Here is a 26,494-nt window from a genome sequence, read left to right as displayed (position 1 = left end):
TATGACGGACCTGCTGAAGTCACGGTAATTCCCTTCCGCCATTAAATGCTACAACAACTCATAATTTCATGATATGTCAAGTCGATTTTTCGTAAAAACCCGCGTGGTTATCTTTAAATATATGTATATATATATATATATATATATATATATATATATATATATATATATATATATATATATATATATATATATATATATATATATATATATATATATATATATATATATATATATATATATATATATATATATATATATATATATATATATATATATATATATATATATATATATATATATATATATATATATATATATATATATATATATATATATATATATATATATATGTGTGTGTGTGTGTGTGTGTGTGTGTGTGTGTGTGTGTGTGTGTGTGTGTGTGCATGCATGTGTGCTTATTATAACTCGTGTCGCTTCATTTATATGACATACGACATCACGTTATAAGTTGGAACAAACTTCCATCACATCAGGCAGTTCTGTACTAAGCCGGAGCTCTATACTTAAGATAGGCCTGGCTGGCTCCCTGTGACCTTGAAGCAAAGCGACTCCTCCCACCGAGTAGAGACAAAAGGACCAACTATAAACCAGCCATTTGAGCCTGGCGTGTCGTGAGAGCCGCGAGGGATGGGAAGCACAATAAGAGGAAAGAGGGGGAGGAGAGGAGGCTGGAAGGGTGTCAGGCTCTGCTGTGTTTGCTGTGGCTCCTTAACAGCTGGATTGATGGCCCTTTAATTGCTGGGTAATAATATGTAATAAGCAGAGTCTTATCAACTTCATCGCTGCCCAGGGCAACACGTAGCCTGTTAGCTGGTGAGGTGTGGTGAACCAACACATGCTGCCAAGTAAGGGAGCACGCTGGCCGCCGCGGTATGGTGAGGGACGGAGGGAGAACACAGGAACACGGGAGCAGCTGATAAATGATGATCTGCTTACGAGTTTATCTACTGGAGTAAGTTACTTTATTATAATGATTTTTAATGTTTATACCATACGAGGATGATCACGGTGGACACCACGGAGGAGGGCGAGGATGAAAGCGACTAGGGAAAGTGGGAGGAAGTAAAAGCATGGTGAAAATCGAGAAAATGTGGTTGTGGTGATGGTGGTAGTGGTGGGAGCGATAGACCAGTAGCATGAAAGGCAATATTCTCCACCACACTACTTGTTGTACACTAATTAACATTAAGGAAATTCATGTTAAGTAGAACATAGAAAACACACACACACACACACACACACACACACACACACACACACACACACACACACACACACACACACACACACACACACACTTGGAAAGGGATAATAATAAAAGTCATAAAGTCAAATGAGTGAAAATTTCCGCCCAATCGATATCAACCAAAAATATAACCAACAAGAAGTGATGCCCCCTCAGCGACAGCCGTGTGTGATGAGTGTTTCCTGCCACGTCCCGGGCTGTGGGGTGCGGCGAGACGCGTGGGATTTCCTCGCCTGGATACACCCTCACCACCTGACGGTGTCCCCGACAAGGGCGTTAATCAGAGGGCGCAGCCACCACTTGCTTTTAACCAGCGGAGTAAGACAGGCCACGTAGAAGTCTATGTCCGCCTCTAAACCTATAAGGAAAACCAAGAAAACCCATAAAAGATTTGAAGAAAGATGTTGATCACAGTGATTTTGCCACCGTGCGAGGAACACCCAACACTTAGCGGCTCTTGGCAGGCCTCAGCTGATGAGAGATACCGAGTGTGTGAGTGCTGGCGTGTCATCAGCGGGGATACGTCACCGATGGTTCCCTCTGATGCAGGCTTGATAGGCGGCGCCGAGATAAGACCGGCTGGAAAAAGAGCTGAAAAAATATAGATAAAGAAGTGTTTCTTAGGAAGGTTATTGGCCTATCAAAACAATGATTTTTCAGTTTCTTTCCTGGCGGATATTGAAAGAATAAGTTTGTAATTATTTTCATAACCACCCTTGAACATCTTATAATTATCTCCTTCCTCACCTTCCTTCCTTATAATTGTTCATATCAGGATGATTTCATGTCTTTTAATGATTACCTAATCAAGGAACATTTGCCTTCTAAAAGTCGCCGTTTTTTCTTAGGGTAAGACAAGAAAATGTTAATTATAATTCTAATTCTAGACCTGTTGTCCAGATTATGCTTTTTTGCCTTGTGTCAATGATAAATTGCAATTTCATGGATTGGCATTTTTACTTTCCTCTTATGCACAATTTGCTTAAGATCTTTCGCTTCGTCTTGTACTGAAATTTTTGTCTTCACGCAAAGAAGAAAAATTAGATAAATCAAATTAACCAATAGATATAGATGAATAAATAAAAAAAAAGAATCATAAAGGAAAAGCCAAGGAAATGCTAAATTTGAATGTACACAACAAAAAGCCTAAAACACATACTAGCCCCCACACACACACATCGATGTGCCTCTTTGACTTCTCGGGTTACGGCAAGAGGTAGAGAGGAGAGGAGCGTCCGTAACGAGGTGACAGCAGCAGCCTCTGACCTACCTTGTAATTATCAACATGACCAGTCCCCTGAGACCACTTAGGCGATCCTTGCTAATTAGATTATAACCGAGGCGGGACTAACAGGCGACAGGAAGGAGGTGGGAGAGTGGAAGGGAGAGAAGGGCGCTCTGAGGACATCGTTGCATTTTTTTTTCTTTGCCCTGTAACGTTGCCGCACAGATGTAAAAAAAAAAAAAAAAAATTGGCCTGCGTTGTGTTGCGTGTGAGTCGGAATGGGTGGTCGTCTTTGCCATATCAGTATGAAAGGTTTCTCTCTCTCTCTCTCTCTCTCTCTCTCTCTCTCTCTCTCTCTCTCTCTCTCTCTCTCTCTCTCTCTCTCTCTCTCTCTCTCTCTCTCTCTCTCTACTACTAAAACTACCATCCTTCATTACCCACAAATCCCAACAACCAACCTCACATGGTCAATACTATAACGATCACCACCACCGCCACCACTCACGACACCGCCAGCCATGAACAGTCCTGCTCTTCATGGCGGGACGGAGAGGGCGAGGGGACGTGGCAAGGTCTGATCGGGTGCTCTGTGGCCCGTCGGTGTTTCGTGTCGCCCCTTGGGAAGAAGTAAGGGACCCTAACATTAAGTCCTGGGGCGACCGCTGGTCTTCTGGACTGGAGGTCGGAGGCGTCAAATTTGCTGTTGGGCCCTTGGGTACATTCTAATTACACTCTCGTCGCTGAGGGTTATTAATTATACTTTGGGGTTAATTCTGCACGGTGTCAATTAAAGGACCAACATGGACACGAACACCCAGTCAATGCACCTATGAAAGAAGTAGCCTGTGTGCAGATTGTACGGCATCCGCATTTTCATCACGTTTTGCGTCCACACGATGTCTTTTTTTAGGTCACGAATATGATGAGATGGGACCTCGTATATATTGTTTTCTTCCTTTTCTTGTTTAATATCACCAGAATTATGGGAGCACACTTGAAAACTTGATGCATGCTTGAATAGATATAAAGCGGCGAAATGTTTGAAAATGCTGTCCCTAGCTACAGGACACCAGTACCGCCTACCACAATGATGCGCCAGTGACATTTTTTTTTTTTTTATGGTAGTATATCTCCTGGATTGAATAATTAATCAAGATTTTGTATTTCAGACATTGGAAAGAGAAATTAGAAATAAAATAGTTACTGCTATAAATGTATATCTGCTTTTATAGAAAACTAAATTTTGAGGGCAACAAGTACAGATGTGAAAAATAATCTGACCTAGGTGAAGTTTTATTCTCAATATAGTGTGCTCTTCTCTCCTTCAGGAGGCAGTAAAAAAGACCAGAGCGAAACACTGAAATGAAGAAGTTGGGATGCAACAGAAAGCGGAAGAGGTCAAAAGAAGGGAAATGACTTTATTTTATCATGACAAGACTAATCTCTGAAATATATTTAATTGTCAGACATTTGGCAAACTGTAATTACCATAAGGATTACCAATAATGCGTTCTCAACCAGTTTCCCATTATTTTCATATTTGCTAGTTAGATACATGACTAACTAACCAGCACAAGAATTAACAATGATACGTTTTACCATAATCTTTCCAGTATTTTCACTGCCATTCATCCCAATTACCCTGTTACTATCTTTTGCTTTACAATTTCGCGTTGCCTTCTCCCCCACGTGGGCCTGTATGTAGTTCTTCCCTCACTATTCCTCACAACACATTGTTGCAGCTTTATAGCTCACATTAATATTTGCAGCAATCTACATCAGTTTCAGTCTCTACAGTCCAAGTCTCACAGAAATAAGAATGATTCAAATTACTACAATTAATACAGTATGTCCACCAGTACATTCATTACTAACAAGAATTAGAGAGATTGGTTCATGTGGCAGACAGAGACTACAAAAGTTTCTTTTCTTGTCATAAAATGACTTGTGTTGACAAAGATTACATCATCCACATGCACCCTATCACTAAACTTTGTTATTGCTATGGTTGGTAAAAAGATAGCAAAACTTACACAACTTCCTTCTTGTCTTGTTTAACCGTATAAGGATACACAGTATATGAAAACTGTTTTATGAACTGGGGATGAAAACATCATGGACTCTTGAACCTTACCCATTGGTTTGGCATGAGATCTTATACAGCAGGCACGTGGATACACTCATGTATGCCATCCTCTCAAGAATTGTGGATTGTGATAGTGCCTACTCAAGTATGCACAAAAAAAAAAAAAAAAAAACAGTAAGAAGAGAAATTCAAGTCAGTATTATTGACTTTCACCATTATCTCTTGGGCAACATCTCTCCACCAAAATTTTGTAAAGATTTTTTGAAAACTGTTGGATACTATTATCTTGATTTCTAGGTAGTTGGTATTAAGATAAAGTAATGCAGACAGTGCCTTAAGTAATGAAACCTTTTTTGTAAGATAGATGTATTTATCAAAAATCTTGACAGATTAAAAGATACTATCTGTAAACAGACATTATTAGAAGGGCATGACTAGCCCAAAAAATATCCCAGACTTCAACTGAATTATATTTTCAGACAATTTCTGGCACAAAGGAAACAAAGTTATCTGTTGATTCAGGAACACATCCAGGATATGTTTACTGATTAACAATTCCTCATTAGCATTGCAGCTGGGAATGGTAGAACTGCAATAATTTGCAGAATCTGTGGTTTATGTAAGGGACTGCTCCAAGGGTGGTGGCCTGCCTCTGAACTCCCTCATGTTCTTACACAAAATGCATACTTTTTTTTTCTTGTGGATACAGTATTCAAAAGTAATTTTGGTATCATGAAAATTATTACTCTAAATGCTTCTTCATTAAAATTTGGTATGTAAACCTATGGTATAGAATGTAAATAAGAATAAAGAAATAGATAAAAATAAATAATAATAACAAAAAGAGAGAGAACATGCATAGGAAGTAATAATAAAAATGGGTGGGAACAACATTAGATAAATGTTTAACTTAAGAGATATGTTAGTTTCAATCAGGAACACAGAATCTTAGGGATGAGAAATATTTTTTCTTTAAAGCACTAGTCCATAAAGCATAGGAAATGGAATAATGAAAAGAAGTGATTCTGTTTGTAATAATATACATGTCAAAATTCATAGCATATGTTATAAAGATATACATCACAAAATCAATCACAAAATCACAAAAAGCTTCCATGCTTTTCATATGTTGTATCTTATCTAATCTTACCTGTTTTATTGAAATAAGCAGATTGCATAAAAACATATGAATCTAAATTTCTTTCACTGTCATTTGCACAAGCTATTGATATAAGTTATTTAAATACAGCATAAGTTGACGATTACAAAATGTGACTTCTTTTGCACTTGTGAGCTAGTTCTTTTTTGATGTTAGAGGACTCCTGAATTTCTAGGAGTAATGGAAACTACTTTGTAAAATCACTATTCTCATTATTTCAGATAAAACACCATCCTCATTACCCTTATATTTCCTATATGACACATCCATGATCATGATAATACATATATGTGGTGCTTCTTGCTTTTCAATGGCTCTTTTCATATCTCTGCTTAGAATCTGTGGTACTAATGGTTCAGTGTACACTGTACAGACATATTTTTTTTTAGTTTAGTTCATTCATCCTTGTTGTTATCCTCCCCACCACTGTCCCTCTGAGCAACACTATTGTCATCTTTCTGATTGTCAGCAGTAGACAGACTGTCACTGCAGTGGTCACCTCCAGTTTCATTCTTCTGGGTGGATGCTCCCTTTTTCTTGGGTGGTGCTGGCTTCTTTGTATCCAGCATGACAGGGCTGGGGCTAGATGAGGAGGTATCCACCCCCTCTTCTCGTTCATTCCTCATTCGGCTACTGAGGCGAGACTGCCCTGGCCGGTAGAGAGCCATGGCTGGTCGGTCCTGGGGGACAACAAAAATTTATCACTATATCCTATACTACAATGTTGTAAAATAGTGAGTGAATGAATTTCAATAACAAAGAGAGACCAGAAAATGATGTCCAAGTATATACAGTAGACAATAGATGTACAATAGAATGATCTCCATATACTGAATGAGAGGAATAGTGTTGGAATGTGTGAAAATTATAACTTTTTTGGCAGGAGTTATATAGAGAGAGATAAAAACACTGACACAATATAAAACCACTTTAGATCTCTAAAGACATCAAGTTGGTTATGATTTGAACTAAACCAAAAAAGTTGATGAGCCATTCTATACCTTGTTCCTGATTCTCCTCTCAACTCTTGGGTCTTTCTCTCTCTTCTTCTGTGTGACTGTTTTTTCTGCAGATATCCCTACCCCTGCATCTCCATCCTTGCTGTTTGACTCGCCTCTTTGCTGATCATCTGCCTCTACTGATGTTCCATTATCATCTGTACTTTTTATTTTATGCCCATCCTCATATCTCTTGCCTCTGTCTTCCTTGATCCTTCTGTCCTTCTCTTCTTTCTTCCTTCCTTCACTGTACCGCTTAGACTTGACTCCTTCAGGTTTATGTACACGATGACCCTCTTGACCTCCTTCCTCCCTCATTTCATCTCTATGTCTCACATTTTCCTCTCTTCCCTCTTCCTTATATTTACTCTGCTCCTCCCAGTCTTCCTCCCTGTGTCTTGTTCGATCCTCTCTCACTTCTCTATGCCTGCCTTCATCTCTGTGTCTTGTTCGATCTTCTCTTCCTTCCTCTCTGTGTCGTGTCCTATCATCTCTTCCATCATCTCTATGACGTATTCTATCATCTCTTCCTTCATCTCTGTATCTGACTCTATCCTCCCTCCCTTCATCTCTGTGCCTCAGTCTATCATCTCGCCCTTCATCCTTGTGTCTATTTCGGTCTTCCTTTCCTTCCTCCTTCTGCCTCAGCCTCTCTTCATCCCTTAATCGGAACTTTTCCTCCTGCCGCCTGATTCTGAAAACCAAGAATTAATTAGTGCTAAGACATAAATAACATAGTTTTAATATATAATATCCTGTGACTGCAAAAAGAATGTTACATTGCTCAATCAGGAAATCAATCACCTACCCACTTCAGCAATTAGTAACAGAGTAGTTATGGCAGGCATAAGGAAATGTACTACTGATCAAGAAAAGACAAGAGTAGTTATGGCAGGCATAAGGAAATGTACTACTGATCAAGAAAAGACAAAGTTAAGATGAATCATTATGGTAGAGAAGCTTCAGTGCCAAGTTTAATTAAGGACAAGAGTTGTGACTACTGGAAATGAGCATTGAAGGTATGGAAACCTAGTCACTAACATTACAGTTGCCCCATCATTCTCAAAAGGAAGTGAGGTGAAGAGCAAGATTTTTGAGTGAGTTTTGTAGCATCTCATGCATGTAGAGGGGAAAAACAATAATGGCAAAGTAAGGTGGAGAGAAAATGATGGTGGCATAGTGGTAAGCGTGGGATCGAGCAGATGTCCACACTTAGGTTCAAATCCCAACATGTACCGGCTTGAAACTTTACCAATTGTCAAGTGGCTTAAAGTTACCTACATGTCACCATGATACCCAGGTTCTAGATGGTTACACCAAAGATGCACTTGGGTGGTGATATGGCCCCTAATATGGGTACCACTATAAATAAAATTGCCTGCACCACTAATAGGTGGAAACTGAACAGCACTTCCCATACATACTCTTCCAGTATACCTACAGGCTATATAAAAAAAAAAAAAAAAAGAGAGAGAGAGAGAGAGAGAGAGAGAGAGAGAGAGAGAGAGAGAGAGAGAGAGAGAGAGAGAGAGAGAGAGAGAGACCAAAGAAATCCTGAGATAAAGTCATAAGTACAGAACTAGAAAGGAAGCTACAAAGGCAAAGACCTGAAGTTAAACATGATAGAAAAAAAGGCAGCATGAAGGAAAAGCAACCATCATAGCTCACCTCTCTTCTCGTTCCTTTTCCTTATCTCTGCGGTTAAACTTCACTTTTTCCTTTTCCCTCTCTCTTCTCTGCTGGTCTTCTTCCATTCTCCGCTGCCTCTCTCTCTCATATCGCTCCCTGTCTCTCTCCTTCCTGGTTGGTCGGACATCCCCCTGGCTGTCATCCTTGCCACGTTCTGGCTGCAGTACTTGTAGCTGTAGACAACAAGGTTATTCAATTTGCAAATGTGGAAACAATAAGGAAATAATTATCTCTTCTTTATTATTGCTCTTTTTTTACCTTGACCCCAGAGGCATCTTCTTTTTGCTCATCTTTTTTCTTCATCTCCTTCTGTTCCTTCACTTCCTTTTTCTTCCTCTTCTCATCTTCTTTTGCTTTTTTTCTCTCAAATTCTTTCCTCCTTCTCTCTTCCCTCTTTTCCTCTTTACTTCTCAGTTTTTCTGCTTTCCTCTGCTCAATGTATTCCAGTAAGGGTGTCTTCACTTTCAAATATCCATTGTTGGCTGCAACAAATTAGATTAAGTTATTCCCTGCATAGCAAATAAATGTGATGAGATTCATCAATGTCATAAGACCACTTTTCCAAGTCTCTCAAGTATCTATCATGATCCACATCTATATGCCTGTCTGATTCACTTAAGGGAAGCATCCAATTTGGGAGACAGAAAAAAATATGACTATTTGTGAAAAAAAAAGTGGTAAGCTTTTATTTTACAATGATTCATAGCCAAATGTGCTATAGCCTCCATTTAAATACCATTTAAAGTCACTGTACTCAAATGTTTATTTACTTAGATAATTTTTTTTTTCTTTTTTTTTTGGGGGGTGGGGGTAGGAAGGGGATGAACAAGAAATGGTAACACTAAAAACAAGTGTGTGTGTGTGTGTGTGTGTGTGTGTGTGTGTGTGTGTGTGTGTGTGTGTGTGTGTGTGTGTGTGTGTGTGTGTGTGTGTGTGTGTGTGTGTGTGTGTGTGTGTGTGTGTGTGTGTGTGTGTGCGTATTTACCTAGTTTTTACCTAGTTGTATTGTACAGGGTTTAAGCAGGGTTCATAGTGTCCTGTCTCCATGTCTCCATTTATCTACTTTTTCCTTAAAGTTATGCACATTATGTGCTGTAACAACTTCATTATTCAATGCATTCAACTTCTTCACTGTTCTGCATGGAAAACTGTATTTTCCAATATTCTTCACACACTGCCTCATCCTGATCTTCTTTACATGTCTTCTTGTCCTTCTATCTTCTTCTGTCACCAGCACCAGGTCTTCTTTGTTTATCTTTCTCTTTTCAATCCCATTGACTATTTTGTACATTGTTATTAGGTTCCCTCATTCTCTTCTATCTTGTAAGGTTGGTAGTCCCATTTCCTTCAGTTGTTTTTCACATGTTAGGTCCTTAAGTTCTGGCAATCTTCTGTATCCTTTCTAATCTTCTTATATCATTTTTAGATCTCGGAGACCATACCACTGCTGCATATTCCAGCTATGGACGTATTATGCTTGTGATGATTTTTTTCATCATATCTTTGCTCATATATTGAAATGCCACTCTTATATTAATCAACATTTTATATGATAATCCAAATATTTTTCTTATGTGCTTTTTGGGGCTCAGATTTTCCTGTATGATCACTCCCAGATCTTTTTTCCTCTTTAGTCTTCATTATTTGTTCCTCTCCCATCAAATAGTTCCATATCGGTATTCTTTTGCTCTTTCCTAGTTCCATTATGTGACATTTCTTGCCATTAAACTCCAATTTCCACTTCTTACTCCACTCATAGATTTTGTTTATATCTTCCTGTAACAGCAGACAGTCCTCCATGGTTTTGATAACTCTTAGCAGCTTTGCATCATCAACAAATAAACTAATATAACTGCTTACCCAAATGTGAATGTTGTTTACATAAATCTGAAACATAACGGGGGCTGACACCAACCCTTGTGGCACTCCGCTTGTTACTTTACCCCAAGATGAGTATGTATCTCTGACCACAGTTCTCATCTCTCTATCCTTCAAATAATCTCTAGTCCATTCTAGCAAAGTTCCTTGCAGTCCTCCTATGTTCTCTAGTTTCCAATATAGTCTTCCACGAGGAACTTTATCCATCCATCTCTGTTTTCCAGTCCTGCAATAATTCTCGAGTAGAAGCTTAATAAGTTTGATACACATGACTGCCCTGTCCTGAACCCAAATTGTCTGTTCGATATGACTTGCTCCTCTTCTAGAAATTTAACCCATTTTTCTTTGATAATTATTTCACACAACTTCCCCAAAACACTTGTAAGTGACACTGGTCTGTAGTTTAGTGGTTCAGTTGCCTTTCCTCCTTTAAATATCAGTATTATGTTGGCTCTCTTCCATTCTAGTGGAACTTTCCCTTCATTTATTGAACTTGTAATTATTTCCCAAATTGGATCCAGTAGTTGCTCTTTACATTCTTTTAACACCCAGCCTGATACACCATCTGGCCCCATTGCTTTTCTGACATCCAACTTATCCAATAATCTTCCAATATCCTCCTTGTGCACTGTAATTTCCTATGATCTTTGGCAATGCAATGACCGATTAGGTTCTGTGAAATCATCTTCTGCAGTGAACACCGTTTTGAAGCTCTCATTCATTATTTCACATATTTCCTTCTGTGTTCGGTATGTTTTCCCTTCTTTAATTACTTTTTCTACTGTTTCCTTGTTCTTTGTTTTGCCATTTATAAAGTTGAAGAAAAGTTTGGGTTCATCTTTGCTTTTATTCCCCACATCTTTCTCAAAGTTTCTTTCTTCCTCTCTCCTTACTCTAACATATTCATTTCTCACATCCCTATACTGCCATCTGTTATTGTCATTTTTCTGTTTTATGAATTTCTTCCAAGCTTTATCTTGCCTTTTTAGCTTGGATGCATCTAGCATTGTACCAAGCATGTATATTTTTCTTAACTTTATAAAAAAGTACATATTTTTTTACTCCTTCATTATATTTCTGTTAGAATATTTCATATTTCCCTTGTATTGTCTTTCCATACATAATGTTTCTCCACTCAATATCAGCATAAAAGATCCTTAATTTTTCTAAATCTGCTCTTGAATAATTTAATCTCTCTCCTTTGTAGTCATCTCTATAACTTATCCCATCTTTCTCCTGTATTTGCATCTCTAATGTCACATGATCACTTCTTCCCAATGGACTAAGGTATTGTATGATTGGAAGGGACTTTGGTTTCTTTGTGAATACTAGGTCAAGCAACAATGGTTCTTCTTCACCCCTCTGTACCTTGTTGACTCCTCTATCCACTGATCCACTGTATTAACTATGTCAAGTGTAACACCTCGCTCCACTGTCTAGCATTATCCATTATTTCCATCTCTTTCCAGTTTACTTTTTTACAGTTAGTCTCCAACTAAAAGTATTCTTCCATTTCTTCTTATCATGTTATCTAGGCACTTGATCACCTCTTTGCATATCTTTATGTTCTTCAGTTCCCCATGTATTTGTCTTAGGTGGAACATATGTAACTATGATTTTTCTCCTCTTCAATTCCTCTGTTTTGATTGTTACTCCCATTACTTCCACTTTGTCCTCACCATAATGCACATCCTCAACACATATATTATCACAAACCATTATTAGCACTCCTCCCCCTTTATCCTTCCTGTCTCTCTTCCAGCTATTACATCCTTCCTCTTTAAAGTTAATATGGATCTCCTCTCTTAATTTTGTTTCAATGATGCACATTACATCTGGCTTTTTCTTTCAAATAATCCCTAACCTCCAACATGCTGGATAACAGCCCCTCCTCCATGACCTACTCTTTCTTCCATAGGTACCACTTCTTTAATCTCACATCTAGAACCCTCAAGTAGAAATTCTTTTTCTCAATCTCTGTCCTTTTCTTGTTTTTTCTTTAGCTTCATTTCTTAGCACTTTCTCCTTTTCCCTCTCCTCTAGGTTCATATCTCTTTTTATCCATATATCTTTGTGTTCAGCATCATCAGCCAGATTCCCTTTCCTAGCCATAATTTCCTCCATTGCCACTTGGGATCTCATTCTCACTTTCATTGGTCTCCTACCCCATTCACTGTATCTTCCTAACCTGATCAGTTCCTCCACCTCTTGGTCCAGTTCTTGTGTGCTGTCTTGAACTTGTTTGATAATAGTTTTGGCCACCTCTCTCTCTTCACATTCTCTCATGAACTTGTTTGGATTTTTTTCCTTTATCCCAAAAATCACAAAACTTTTCCTCTTATCCACTGTATCTCGCACAAGATCTTCTTTCTCTTTAATTACTTGTATTACAACGACTTTTGTGTTTTTCTGAATATGCCTTCTTACTAACTCTAAAAATATAACTTTTTCCTCTTCCTATTCTTGCTTCCATACATTTTGTAGTTCCTTCAGTTTCTTTTCACTCAATCCATCTTCCACCCTGTCCTCAATCCTGTACTTTTACCTGTAAGCTCCTTAAGAAGTTTTCGTAGTCTTGACATGTGGCTTTTAGTGTGTGTAATTCATCTCTCTGCTTCACCCAGCCAGTCTTCATTACTGACTCAGAGCTCATCCATCTTCAGGTACTGAGACCACATCACACACACACACAGGAAACACAACCCCTCAAGTTACATCCTGTCCTATTTACTGCTATGAACACCACACATTATCTTCCAATTTCCTCAGCTTCATCAACCTCCCTCTGTTTTTGTGTGTTGTGTGTGTGTGTGTGTGTGTGTGTGTGTGTGTGTGTGTGTGTGTGTGTGTGTGTGTGTGTGTGTGTGTGTGTGTGTGTTTTCACCACATCTCTGCTTCATCCAGCCATTTTACGGAAAGAGCTCACTCTATGATCAGCAGGTAGAACTGAGACCACACACTCCACACACCAAAGCGAGCCACAACCCCTGTTACATCCCTACTATTTTACTGCTAGGTGAACACTCACATTAAGACTTGCCCATTTGCTTCAGCTTTCTGGGATTGTGTGTGTGTGTGTGTGTGTGTGTATACCTAGTGTATTTACCTAGTTGTAGTTTTACAGGGCCTGGGCTTTACACTCGTGTGGCCCCGTCTCCATATCTACACTTATCTAATTTTTCTTTAAAGTTATGCACACTCTTTGCTGACACCACTTCCTTACTCAAACTGTTCCAAGTATCAACACATCTTTATGGGAAACTATATTTTTTAACATCTCTCAGACATCTTCCTTTCCTCAGTTTTTTTACTAATGTCATATTCTTCTCTCAAGATCAGTTTCTCATTATCCACTTGATCCATTCCATTAATCAATTTATAAACTAGTATCAGATCCCCTCTCTCCCTTCTCTGTTCCAGGGTTGGTAGACCCATAGCCTTTAGTCTCTCCTCATATGTTATCCCTTCAAATTCTGGAACCATTCTTGTAGCTATTTTTTGTAGTCTCTCCAACTGCCTTATGTGTTTCTTTTTATGGGGGTCCACACAACTCCTGCATATTCCAATCTGGGTCTTATTATAGTACTTATCAATTTCTTCATCATTTCTTTGTCCATGTAGTGAAATGCTAATCCAATATTCCTTAGCAAATTATATGTCTCTCTGAAAATTCTATCAATATGGCTTACCAGTTGATTGTTTTCTTCCATCGTCACTCCCAAGTCCTTTTCCTTTTTTACTTCTTCTAGTTCTTCTCCATCTCCCATCTTATAGATTCCCACTGGTCGTCTTTCACTCTTTCCCATTTCCATTACATGGCTTTTGTCCACATTGAATTCCATCTCCCATTTTTTTACTCCATTTCCAGATCTTATTTAGGTCTTCCTGCAGTATTTCACAATCCTCTTTTGCTTTATAACTCTGCACAGTTTTGCATCGTCCAAACAGATTTATGTAGCTGTTCACTCCCTCTGGCATGTCATTTATATATATATGAGAAAAAGTATTGGCGCCAATACTGACCCTGTGGCACTCCTCTTTTTACTGCTCTCCACTTGGACTTCATATCTTTAACTACCGTCCTTATTTCTCTCCCCCTCAAATAATTTTCCATCCATCTCAATGTGCTTCCTTTTAAGCCACCCTTCTCCTCTAACTTCCACAGTAATCTTTCATGTGGCACTTTATCAAACGCCTTTTTTAAATCCAAATAAATACAGTCAACCCATCCTCTCTCTCTTGTACTCAATCTATTCTAGAGTAGAAACTCAGTAAACTTGTTACACATGACCGACCTTTTCTAAAACCAAATTGGCTATTTGATAATAATTTGTTGTCTTCAAGAAACTCGATCCATTGTTTCTTTATTACTCTTTCACACATCTTGCATATTACACTAGTTAGTGATACCGGTCTGTAATTTAAAGGTTCTTCCTTCCTTCCTCTTATATATGGGAACCACCTCAGCTCTTTTCCATTCTACTGGTACTGTTCCATTTTCTATTGAGCATTTTATGATGTTGTATATAGGACTTGCTAGTTCTTCCCTACATTCTTTCAGTATTCTGCCTGAGACTTCATCCAGTCCCATTGCCTTCTCTTCATCTAATTCCTTCATCAACTCTTTTATTTCAAGCTTGGTTACTTTAATCTCTTTCATATAGACAGTCTCTCTATTACCCTGTGGTCTTTCAAATTTGGATTCCTTAGTAAAGACCTCCTGAAATTTACTATTTAACAGTTCTGCCATACTTTTGGGTCTTCCACCATCCGTTCTCTCCTTTTAACCTTTCTATTGTTTCTTTTTGCCTTATTTTTCCATTTATGAATCTGTAGAACAATTTTGGTTGCTCCTTACATTTTTCGACAATGTCCTTTTCATAGTTCCTTTCTTCTTCCTTCTCACCTTAACATATTCATTTCTTGCTGCTTTGAAGTTTTCCTTATTTTCTGGATTTCTATTTCTCCTCCACCTTTTCCATGCTCCATCTCTTTTCTCCTTTGCCCTAGCACACCTTGCATTAAACCAATCTTTCTTTCCTTCTTCTTTAGGTCTATATTTGGGACATATTCCTGACTCCTGTTTTGTATATTTCCAAAAATAAGTTATATTTCTCTTGCACCTCTCTGAGTTTTCCATCTCCTCCCAGTTAACGTTTTAAAATAGTTCTTGAGATTCTCAATATCAGCCTTTCTGTAATTTAATCGGTCTCCTTTGTATGATTCGTCTCTATCTTCCTTTCCCTCTTCTATATCCATTTCTAATATTACATGGTCACTCTTTCCCAATGGGCACTTATATCTTATATCATCATTCATTTGTATACCCCTTGTAAAAACTAGGTCCAATCTCACCGGCTCATCGTTTCCTCTGAATCTTGTGTTTTCCTTTACTCTTTGGTCCATCATATTATCTATCATTAGGTTCAGGAATCTTTCTCCCAGGCTTCTTCCCCATACCACTTTCATAATTTTCTCAGTCCACCTCCTTACAGTTGAAATCTCCTACTAATATAACTTTTCTCCTTTCTTTAATGATTCTTGTTAGACTCCTTATTGTGTCATCTATCATGTCTTTATATTCTTGATTGGTCCATGAATTTGTTTTGGTGGCACATATGTTCCAATGATTGTTAACTCTTTTTATTAATATGCATCTTAATATACAGTACTTCTGCTTTTCCTTCCCCACTCCACTTGGTTTACCACCATCTCCTTCCTTAACATCATCATGACTCCTCCTCCTCCTTTACCCACTCTGTCTCTCCTCCATATATTATACCTATTATCCATGTCTATTTTATTGCCTCATTTAATTTTGTTTCAACCAGGCATACAATATCTGGTTCTTCTTTCTTTATGTAATCTCTTAATTCTAATTTACTTGATAAAACCCCATCTATGTTTGTATACATCATTTTAATCTCTTGTTCTTATCATTTTTAGTTAAACTTGCTCCATTTTTTCTCTTCCTTCTCTTTTATATACCATTTCCTTATCCTGTCTCCTAGAATTCTCCAAAAAAAATGCCTTCTCCTCCTCTGACCTTTCATTATTTTTTCCCTTGCTTCTGCCACCAGTTCATTGTGTCTCTTCCTTTCTTCCTCATTTCTATTTTTCTTTATATATATATATATATATATATATATATATATATATATATATATATATATATATATATATATATATATATATATATATATCCTTGCAACCTTCTGTTTCTCTGAGTTTTGTCGTTCTATATAGTATTTCTTCTGTTGCTGCTTGTGATTTTAGTAGTATCTTAATTGGTCTCACTGTTCCTTCTTGATATGGTCCCATTCTGTGGATTTCTTCTACCTCCTCTTCTAAGTTCTGTCTATCCTCATCATTTAGATTCTTTAGTAGGTCTTTGACTGATTTCATTTCCTCTTTTTCCCTTCTTGGTCTATATTTTACATTTTTTTCTTTCAGGCCAAAAATAATTACACTTTTTTTTCTGCAATTTCCCTTACTAGATTTTCTTTTTTCTTAAGGACTCCTATCATTTTGTTTGCCATATTCTCATCTCTTTCTTTTAACTGTTCTTGAAACACTTCCTGAAAATTTTCCTTGTCTTTCTTATCTTGGACTCTCCATGCCTGTACTTATTTTTAATCATGTCCTGTACTCTTTCCTCTTCTTTGTTTACTAGATCTTTCAGTTTCTCTTTTTCTTTCTCGGCTTTACCGAGTCCTTCTTCCATCTGTTTTTTGCTACTTCCTTTTTCAGTTCCTTGTTTTCTGCTCTTAGCCTAGCTTCGATTTCTTCCACTCTTTTTACCCTTTCTTTCAATTTCTGGAACTCTTTTTCCTGTTCTTCGTTCTCTTTAATTCCCATACTCTCCTTTATCCATTTATCCAATTTACGTTCAATAGTCAACACTCTCTTAAATAGGGAAGTATTTGTCGTATCAAAACCTTTGAATGCCCTCTCACCCTCATCAACATATTCATCCTCTTCTCCCATTCTTTCCCTGGTCTCATACCTGCATTTAAATGTAATCTCTTCCCTACTCATGCTTCTCTAACACTGTATTCAAGAAAATAACTCTACATTACTCGCCCAGGCCTCTGCAGCAAACACAAACAACAGGTAGTGGGAATCAGCTGATGCTCAGAGCGATGGCACCGCATCCTTCCTCGACCGTGTCTCATGTGTATTTACCTAGTTGTAGTTTTACAGGGCCTGGGCTTTATGCTCGTGTGGCCCCGTCTCCATATCTACACTTATCCAATTTTTCTTTAAAACTATGCACACTCGTTGCTGACACCACTTCCTCAAGGGGGGTTTACACTTGGCAATTATTGGGAGGCAATACTGCCGAAACGTGTTGCTGATAGCATTTTGGGTCTCGGTCTGAGACTGGGAGCGCTTCTCGCAGCTAGCCGACCGTGTTGGTTTTGTATTGCTGCTAGCGGCAATATAAACAAACATGTCAGCACCCAGAGAAGCATCCCTGATGAATGCAGACAACTTCATTTGGAGTCGGGAGGCTGAGGTGGCCTTGCTGGAGCAAGTGAGGGAGGTGAAACATTTGTGGGACCCACAAGACGAGGTTTACAAGAAGCATAATCTTTGAAAATACGCTTTCCAGAGAGTGGCTGATTCACTGAAGGAGATGTGTATCCTCCTTCATGATAAGAGGAGTCACAAGCCGTAGCAGCTCTTGATACTGTTCCTTTGGAAGGCGTATCCATTGTCGCAGGGTCTCGGAGTCTTCCAGGCAAAGTTCAACCAGAAGAGTATAGTACACACTCTTCGTTTCCCGTCTTTTCAGCCACGAGCGCATCGACAGACGTTTCCTTTTTCCTGCCATCGTCAATTCATGTAAAAAAAGAACAGCCATCACTGCCTCTTCATCACTGGAGGAAAAATCAGGACCAAAAAAGTTCTTGCGGAGAGCCATCTTGTTGGTTTGGTTACATCCTGCCAGCTGATGCTCCCGGCAACATCTCCCCAGTGGTGTGAACGTACTTGCCCTGAGAGCATCCAGCCGGAGTTGTCGGCAGCATGTTTCGGCAGTATTGCCTCCCGAAAATTGCCAGGTGTAAACCCGCCTTCACTCAAACTGTTCCAAATCTCAACACATCTTTGCGGGAAACTAAATTTTTTAACATCTCTCAGACATCTTCCCTTCCTGAGTTTCTTACTATGCGATCTTGTGCTTCTAATGTCATATTCTTCTCTCAGGATTAGTTCCTCATTATCTACTTCATCCATTCCGTTAATCAATTTATAAACTTGTATCAGATCCCTTCTCTTTCTTCTCTGTTCCAGGGTTGGTAAATCCATAGCTTTTAGTCTCTCCTCATATGTCATTCCTTTAAATTCTGAAACCATTCTTGTAACCATTTTTTGTAGTCTCTCCAATTTCTTTATGTGTTTCTTTTTATGGGGGTTCCACACAACTCCTGCATATTCCAATCTGGGTCTTATTTTAGTACTTATCAATTTTTTTTATCATTTCTTTGTCCATGTAGTGAAATGCTAATCCAATATTCCTTAGTAAATTATATATCTCTCTGAAAATTCTATCAATATAGCTTACAGGTTGATTGTTTTCTTCCATCGTCACTCCCAAGTCCTTTACCTTTTTTTACTTTTTCTAGTTCTACTCCATCTCCCATCTTATAGATTCCCACTGGTGTGTGTGTGTGTAATTCACTGTTTGATCTGCTGCAGTCTCTGACGAGACAGCCAGACGTTACCCTACAGAACGAGCTCAGAGCTCATTATTTCCGATCTTGGGATAGGTCTGAGACCAGGCACACACCACACACCGAGACAACAAGGTCACAACTCCTCGATTTACATCCCGTACCTACTCACTGCTAGGTGAACAGGGGCTACACGTGAAAGGAGACACACCCAAATATCTCCACCCAGCCGGGGAATCGAACCCCGGACATCTGGCTTGTGAAGCCAGTGCTCTAACCACTGAGCTACCGGGCCTGTGTGTGTGTGTGTGTGTGTGTGTGTGTGTGTGTGTGTGTGTGTGTGTGTGTGTGTGTGTGTGTGTGTGTGTGTGTGTGTGTGTGTGTGTGTGTAATTCACAACGGTTGCCTGCTGGTGACCCAGCCAGTTTTCCCCATTACAGAGCGAGCTCAGAGCTCATAGACCGATCTTCGGGTGGGACTGAGACCACAACACACACTCCACACACCGGGAAAGCAAGGCCACAACCCCTCGAGTTACATCCCATACCTATTTACTGCTAGGTGAACAGGGGCTACACATTAAGAGGCTTGCCCATTTGCCTCGCCACCTCCGGGACTCAAACCTGGACCCTCACGATTGTGAGTCAAGCGTGCTAACCACTACACTACGTGGTGTGTGTGTGTGTGTGTGTGTGTGTGTGTGTGTGTGTGTGTGTGTGTGTGTGTGTGTGTGTGTGTGTGTGTGTGTGTGTGTGGTGCTGCCAGGCTTTTGGCAAGAAAATACAAAGGGTCTGATACCAATAAGTATATCTTCCTAATACAGGTAAACCTGTCTAATTCAGCTTCTTTAACCATTTGAATATGCAAGCCACTTCAGCACATAAAGGTGGCATTTTACTGAACAGCCAGGGTAAATTAAAACATTAAAGGTAAAACCAAAAAGATATGCTTGTTTGGCTGTAATGAAGACTGACCCTTCAGTTCTCTATCATGTGCCTGTATTTCTTCTAATACAGCTTCCAAGGGCTGCAGAGTGACTGTCTCTGGGTTGGCAATAGTCTCCAGGAATTCCAAGTAGTCTGGGTCCTGGTCAATAGTGCCACAGCGAGCATCCTTCTTCTTACTGCCGATCCTCTTAGGTACCTTTTGGAATGGGGCAAACTCTACCATGGCTGGGAACTCGTTGCCTGTAAAGTAATACAGCATTTAAGAGAATGCTTCTCAGGTTATTACAAAACATTTATTCCAAGGTTCTCACTTAACTTTTTTTTATAAAAAGGTATGAAGCTTATTTAATTCCATTTCTATTCAGGATAGAATTACTACTACTTAAGGAGCTATTTCTAACCAGCTTTTACTAATGACTTAACACATTAACCATGTTTGGCAGCTCAGTGCTCTCGCCTGCTCCACGGAACCTAATTGATGCCATCCCGCCTAGTGCACAAATAGCAGGGTTCCACTGTATATGGAATCTGAAGGTTCATGTATGGCTGAGTGATAAGATTCCTGGCCTAATTTCAACAGAATCACATATGATAAAATTAGCAAAGAAATATTAGTTATAAGATGTACTATCAATGATACACTGACAATTATTACTCCTTAAAGTAAAAAAAAAAAATTACATTTATGAAAAACATGCCTCATATGCTCAGTGATATACATGGTAATGAATCAAACATTAGTATAATATTCAAAGTCAGGAATCATGATTTTACATTGTTACGAAAGCAAAAATTTTATTTACCAATAATTTTAACATTTTAATGTTATTTACTATGAGAGATATTTTCCACACAATCAATTACTGTAATGCAATGTAATGCTATGTTTTAGAAACAAGTACCACCAAGGTTTATTTATATGCATCTTGGAAGCCTGTTTTTCAATCTTATACCTATACTTTATTGCTTAATTAATCTCATACTTATTACTTGGTACCACTGCAACAAGAAGACAAATTTACACACAAAATGTATATATACTCATGTTTCCAGAAATGCTCACTACAATGATGACTCAATGTGCAGTTAACGTGTTAAGTAGTCCAAATGAGAGCAAAATAGGGGCAAAACTAAGGATTTCTAACCTAACGACATCTCTAAATAATTGATTTACCTTTCTGATCCACAAACACATATCCATCAAACTTGTCTCTGAAATTGAAGATCTCTGAAGAATTCTTAAAGTTGATATAAGCCCGAGTAAAGGCATTGGGACCCAGGCTGTTGTCAGCAGGGCAGAAAGTGAAGTAGTCATACTCAGGCACTGGATTGATGGCCTCCATAAACTCTTCCTCGGTCATGGTTGGAGGCAGTCGCCGCATTACTACCTGAAACATACATGGCAGACACCAATCCAATATACAGTAATACCTTGAGATACGAATGCCCAAACATCCAATTTTTTTTATATAAGATGAAAAATGTCATATAATTTACGCCTTGAAATACGACGCTATTTTTAAGATATGAATAGCCATCGGTAGGTGGCACAGCAATCACTCGGCTACCCGTGTCCACCCAAACATTCAACCCGCGTTGCGTATCGTTGTTCATCCTTTCTGCATGTATGTGTTTGTGTTCCTCGGCAGTGTGTATTTTTTCTTAAGTTTTGTGAACTCAAGAAGTAAAAGTTTGGCAAAAACACACAAAATAGCCTGTGTTCACATACTGATTACACTTAGAAATTCAATAAATGAGTGAGTACAAATGGTGTTCTGCCCTTAAACAACTCTTCCTCTTTTCAATGCAAAAAAACAGAAGTCTCTAGATGTCACGGTTACCAAAATATCAGAGGTTGAATGAGGTGGTATCATCGGTTTATGTGGCCTTGCGTCCAATAGGGTTCAGCAGCATTGCGTCCGATAGGGTTCAGCGGCCTTGGTTACAGCAATAGAAAACGGGCCCTTTGTGTCCTGTCTCTCTCTCTCTCTCTCTCTCTCTCTCTCTCTCTCTCTCTCTCTCTCTCTCTCTCTCTCTCTCTCTCTCTCTCTCTCCTGTCAACTGTTTTGATACCCCTCTCATTCAAAAGTTGTCTCCCCATAACATAGCAAGAGACCTGAGATATAGAAGTAAGGCGCGCGGGAGAGGTGGCGGAATCAGACAGTGAAATCACTGTCGCTCCCACCATCCATCGTTGGTGACACAGTGACATAGAGCATATGTTTACTACTGATGATTGTTGCCAGCTCACAAGCAAAGAAAACCGCCAGCTGGAGATGCAGAAGGGCGCTTGTGAGCCATGGTAAACCCTGGGCACAAGAGAGGTTGTTGCCACAACCACGTGTAGGTAAACAATGAGGCTGCTTGGTGCGCAATTCTGAACTAAATCGCCACGCGAATTTTAACTTTCTTGAGACCGTATAATTCTGAGGAATTTGTACAATGTGATGAATAACCCCTATTTTTGGACACCGTATAACTCTGAATTTGTATAAAGTAAATTCGTATAAATCGAGGACTACCTGTAATTCACTATCACTCGGTGCCACGAAGTCAAGGTGATCCTCATGGCATGATCGTATATGAACACAGAGACATGGTATCCATTATAGTAGGCAATAAACGAGTGGAAACATAAATATCGTGCTGAAAGTATCACGTATGCTAAAAAGGCCACAAGAAGAAGAAGGAGCAGCAGCCCAATCGCCGCGAGTCCCCACCACGTCTGCGACCAATCTCATCTCTGCTTTATATTTGGTATTTCATGTAACATTTCACTTTATGCATTACAAAACAATCCTTTCTTGGGGGCAAGGTTTGCAAAAGAGTAATAAAAAGGTTGTTTTGTGAATATAAATGTACTATATGTAAGACAGCAACACCAACTCGAGAGATGATGTTCCCAGCAACCTTGTTACCGTCCCTCCAAGCGTTCATGGATGCCATTTCGCGCAGGAGGTTGCTCTCACGTTGTTAAAGTTTCTTGGATCCACCTCCACGAGGGCATGGGAATAAATGCTGCCGCCTAGCGGGATTGAAGGATTGCTTGCACAGTAGGTTTGAATACGCTTGGGGGCAGCTCTGGATAGTAGCAAATTCCGGATAATGGTGATCCGGATACAAGGGCGATTACTGTATTAAATCTATATTTGGTTGGTATTTAAAGCATGTTAATTTTTTAGGGGAATAAATTCATATCACAAGAACAAATAAATTCTATTTCCATTAATTTCTAAAGGAAAAATTTATCTGATATACGATTTTTCTGATATACAACGATCATCACGGAACTAATTAAATTCATATTTTGAGGTACCACTGTACTCATGGCTAGAGGTTGGCATGACATCTCAGGCTTTCAACTCTGATCAATTTTAAACTCAGCTATCTCCACTAATTTTTATCTAATATGGCTGTTTATCAGTTTCACTGGTATATCATAGACTACAAGTTCTTTATTAACCTTTGTGGTACCAGCAATTTTCAAGGAGTGAAGCCTTGTGAAAAAGAACAAATTTCTTTGAATATGTTTGTTATTTTCTTAATGAGTGTGATTTAATATTGAAAATATCTATGCAAAAGTACAAAAGTATCACCTTATGAGTTTCCTATAGTCTACTTCTTTACTTGATTACCATTTCCTGTATTTATTGACACTATTTTATATCCCTCAAAACCCATGGGAGGGAGGGTTTAAATCGTCAGGACCAGTACACATACTGCTTACTGGTTGGTGATTGGTGAACTCTCTTCTCTCTAAGATTTCTAATCATTCATGACAATATCATATTTATTCAATTAAGACAGTTGGTATTTGCTTTACTGTTGTTGTATTTATCTCAAAAATAGTAAGCATCAATAAATTTATTCGTAAATTGTGAACAGGCATGTCTTGTTCTGTTTATTATTCAAAAGATTATAATTACATTTCAATGTGAATTATCTGATATTCTAAATGAAGTACAAATTCTCTAAAATTGGATCCTGAGTTATTCTGGGTTATATACCTTCCTCTTTATCCTCTGATCTCATATTGGGCTCTTCAAATTCTAACTAGTATGTTCAGATCCATGTATCATATCTTCCACATTCATTGCTGTTGAAACCAAACACATAAAGTGTTGAAGAGGACTCTGTCATGAAGTCAACCATGCAATTCAAGATCTAGTACCTAAGCCATGAAAAGTACTGTATTTGATGGCTCATAAGACCCATGGGCTCATAAAACACACCCACTTTTGACAGACATTGAAATGAAAAAAAAAAGATATAGGAGCAGATTTAACCCTTAAACAGGAATGTGACTCTACCTGGAGCTACAAGTTATTGGTTGTGAATAAGCGCACCATTTTTCAAGCACACCCAACTCCAAGGGCTATGGTTCAGAGTCGAGTATCTCATTGGTCATCAGATCTAGAGCAGGACAGACGGGCTTCGCACTGAGCATCGGCTTCTCACTGGCGATACTCTTTCCATCCTAGATAAAAGTTGTGATGCCAGGTGAACCCACTAAGTATGTTTTTGAAATATTAACTCATAAACATATGTAGGGGGAATACATTGTTAATAGATCTGTATATGTAATATACAGAGCTGTAGTACCTCTAAATCACACTAAACATGCACTTGAATACATTAAGGACAATACTTCTTGCTTGACTGACGAACCTTACAGTAGCAGCTGGCCTACCACGGGTTGAGATATGGCTGGACAGTGGAGTGGGGGATGCCATAACCTACCCCCTCACACAGCAGCTGATAGGATTCTGGCGCGCGCCCAACCTAAGTGCTTGCTACCAATACCGTTAAACATTGTTTCACCCATAATTGAAGATCCGCCTGAACTCTGATGACAGTATCAGTGTAATTAATTACACATGAAAAACTTAAATATGAGTTCCGGTAAACTTGTTACTTGTTATGAAGAGAAAATTAGTAATTAGTGTACTCAAATATATTGGTTAATTATCAATCATGTTACAGCTACCATTGCCAGACATATGAGTACAGTAGGGAGGGGGTGTGGCCTATTGAGATTTTGTCATCGTCCCAACTATAGGTGGCAGCACTGAACAGTCAACCATGATCATTTTGTTTTGAAATGATTATTTATATCTTTTGTATCAATAAAATATTCTATAGTAATAAACCACATTATTGTCTAGGTACATTATTCTTCCTACTTACTACAGAGTGTCAGTATGTGCAGTCCTCATGAGTGGCAATTTCCGATTTTTACTGTGTCTTACTAGAATAACGTATAAACACAGATCTTAGGCCAAGTTCAGTTGCAGTTTTCTGGTATGCTGATGTTACTGGTGCAAATACATTTGAAGGTTGCTATTTTATATCTACCCATAAGTAGACTAATAGTTTTGACCATAAAAAGATCTTAAAAACTCGACTAACAGGCTGCAACATTTTGTAATAACCGAGTGCACGAAAAAAAAAAAATTCACAGACATGAAGTACAAAGAATATACTACCACAACATGCAGCCATACGATGCAATGCTGGGTATGTCGCCAGCTTCATCCTGCACAATAGCTTTAAAAAAAAGTCTTTCAATTGCGGAATCATTACAGTCACCCATCGTTCCCCCCGTGAAATTCTCTATATCAATTTCTATGCCTGCTTTCTAGCTGCAGCACACACCACTTTATAAAGGCAGTACCTAATGCAACATCTTTTCCACTCCTTACACTTTTCCTTGGTGCACTTTACCACTTTTATTTGATGATGCATCCTCACAGTATTTGGCAGAATATTCAACCAGCTTATCTTTTGATTTACTAAAGTCTGACACAGTTTGCTTGGCCATACCATACTCCTCACAAACACTCATAACACAGCTTCTTTCTATAATTTTCTCATTAATTCCATTTTTTAAGTAAACTCTAGGGCACCTCACTTACACCTAACACTTGTGAGACATACATAAGAGTTTTAAGGTACGTAACGAAAAAATGTACAAACTTGCTCACTAATACTGGACAATACGCAGTATTCACTAGCATCAGCTGGACTTGTTTACAACCGCCTGCCACAGCAGCACCGCCATCTATTGGCTGTTTTTGGAAGTGTGTGAGGCGAGCATTGTTTCAATTAACTTGTTGGCCATCTGGACTCAAATTATTGAATTATTAACTGGATACTGTCCAGGTGAACTGAAATCTGGATAAACGAAGTCTGGATAAATGAGGGTCGAGAGTGTGTGTTTCACTGTTTGATCTGCTGCAGTCTCTGACGAGACAGCCAGGCATTACCCTATGGAACGAGCTCAGAGCTCATTATTTCCGATCTTCGGATAGGCCTGAGATCAGGCACACACCACACACCGGGACAACAAGGTCACAACTCCTTGATTTACATCCCGTACCTACTCACTGCTAGGTGAACAGGGCTACGTGAGGAGACACACCCAAATATCTCCACCCGGCCAGGGAATCGAACCTCAGTCCTCTGGCTTGTGAAGCCAGCGCTCTAACCATTGAGCTACCGGGCATGTGTGTGTGTGTGTGTGTGTGTGTGTGTGTGTGTGTGTGTGTGTGTGTGTGTGTGTGT

The 26,494-nt window shown here is 38.9% G+C and overlaps 1 protein-coding gene across 1 annotated transcript in view; it reads right to left on the bottom strand.

The window, feature by feature from the left end:
* Window positions 1-5,604: 5,604 nt before the first annotated feature.
* Window positions 5,605-26,494, bottom strand: part of LOC123518815 (regulator of nonsense transcripts 3A-like) — a 29,372-nt gene continuing 8,482 nt past the window's right edge. The window contains exons 3-8 of the mRNA XM_045279836.1: window positions 21,105-21,318; window positions 19,958-20,170; window positions 8,686-8,909; window positions 8,407-8,600; window positions 6,742-7,432; window positions 5,605-6,420 (exon numbers count right to left, since the gene is read on the bottom strand). Coding sequence (XP_045135771.1) covers window positions 6,136-6,420; window positions 6,742-7,432; window positions 8,407-8,600; window positions 8,686-8,909; window positions 19,958-20,170; window positions 21,105-21,318 — 1,821 coding nt within the window. The 3' untranslated portion in view covers window positions 5,605-6,135. The remainder of the gene's footprint in view (window positions 6,421-6,741; window positions 7,433-8,406; window positions 8,601-8,685; window positions 8,910-19,957; window positions 20,171-21,104; window positions 21,319-26,494) is intronic.

Source organism: Portunus trituberculatus, chromosome 44, assembly GCF_017591435.1.
Source record: "Portunus trituberculatus isolate SZX2019 chromosome 44, ASM1759143v1, whole genome shotgun sequence".
Taxonomy (NCBI): Eukaryota; Metazoa; Arthropoda; class Malacostraca; order Decapoda; family Portunidae; genus Portunus; species Portunus trituberculatus.
Note: the sequence above shows the minus strand (reverse complement) of the source record. Positions and strands in the feature narration are given on the sequence as shown.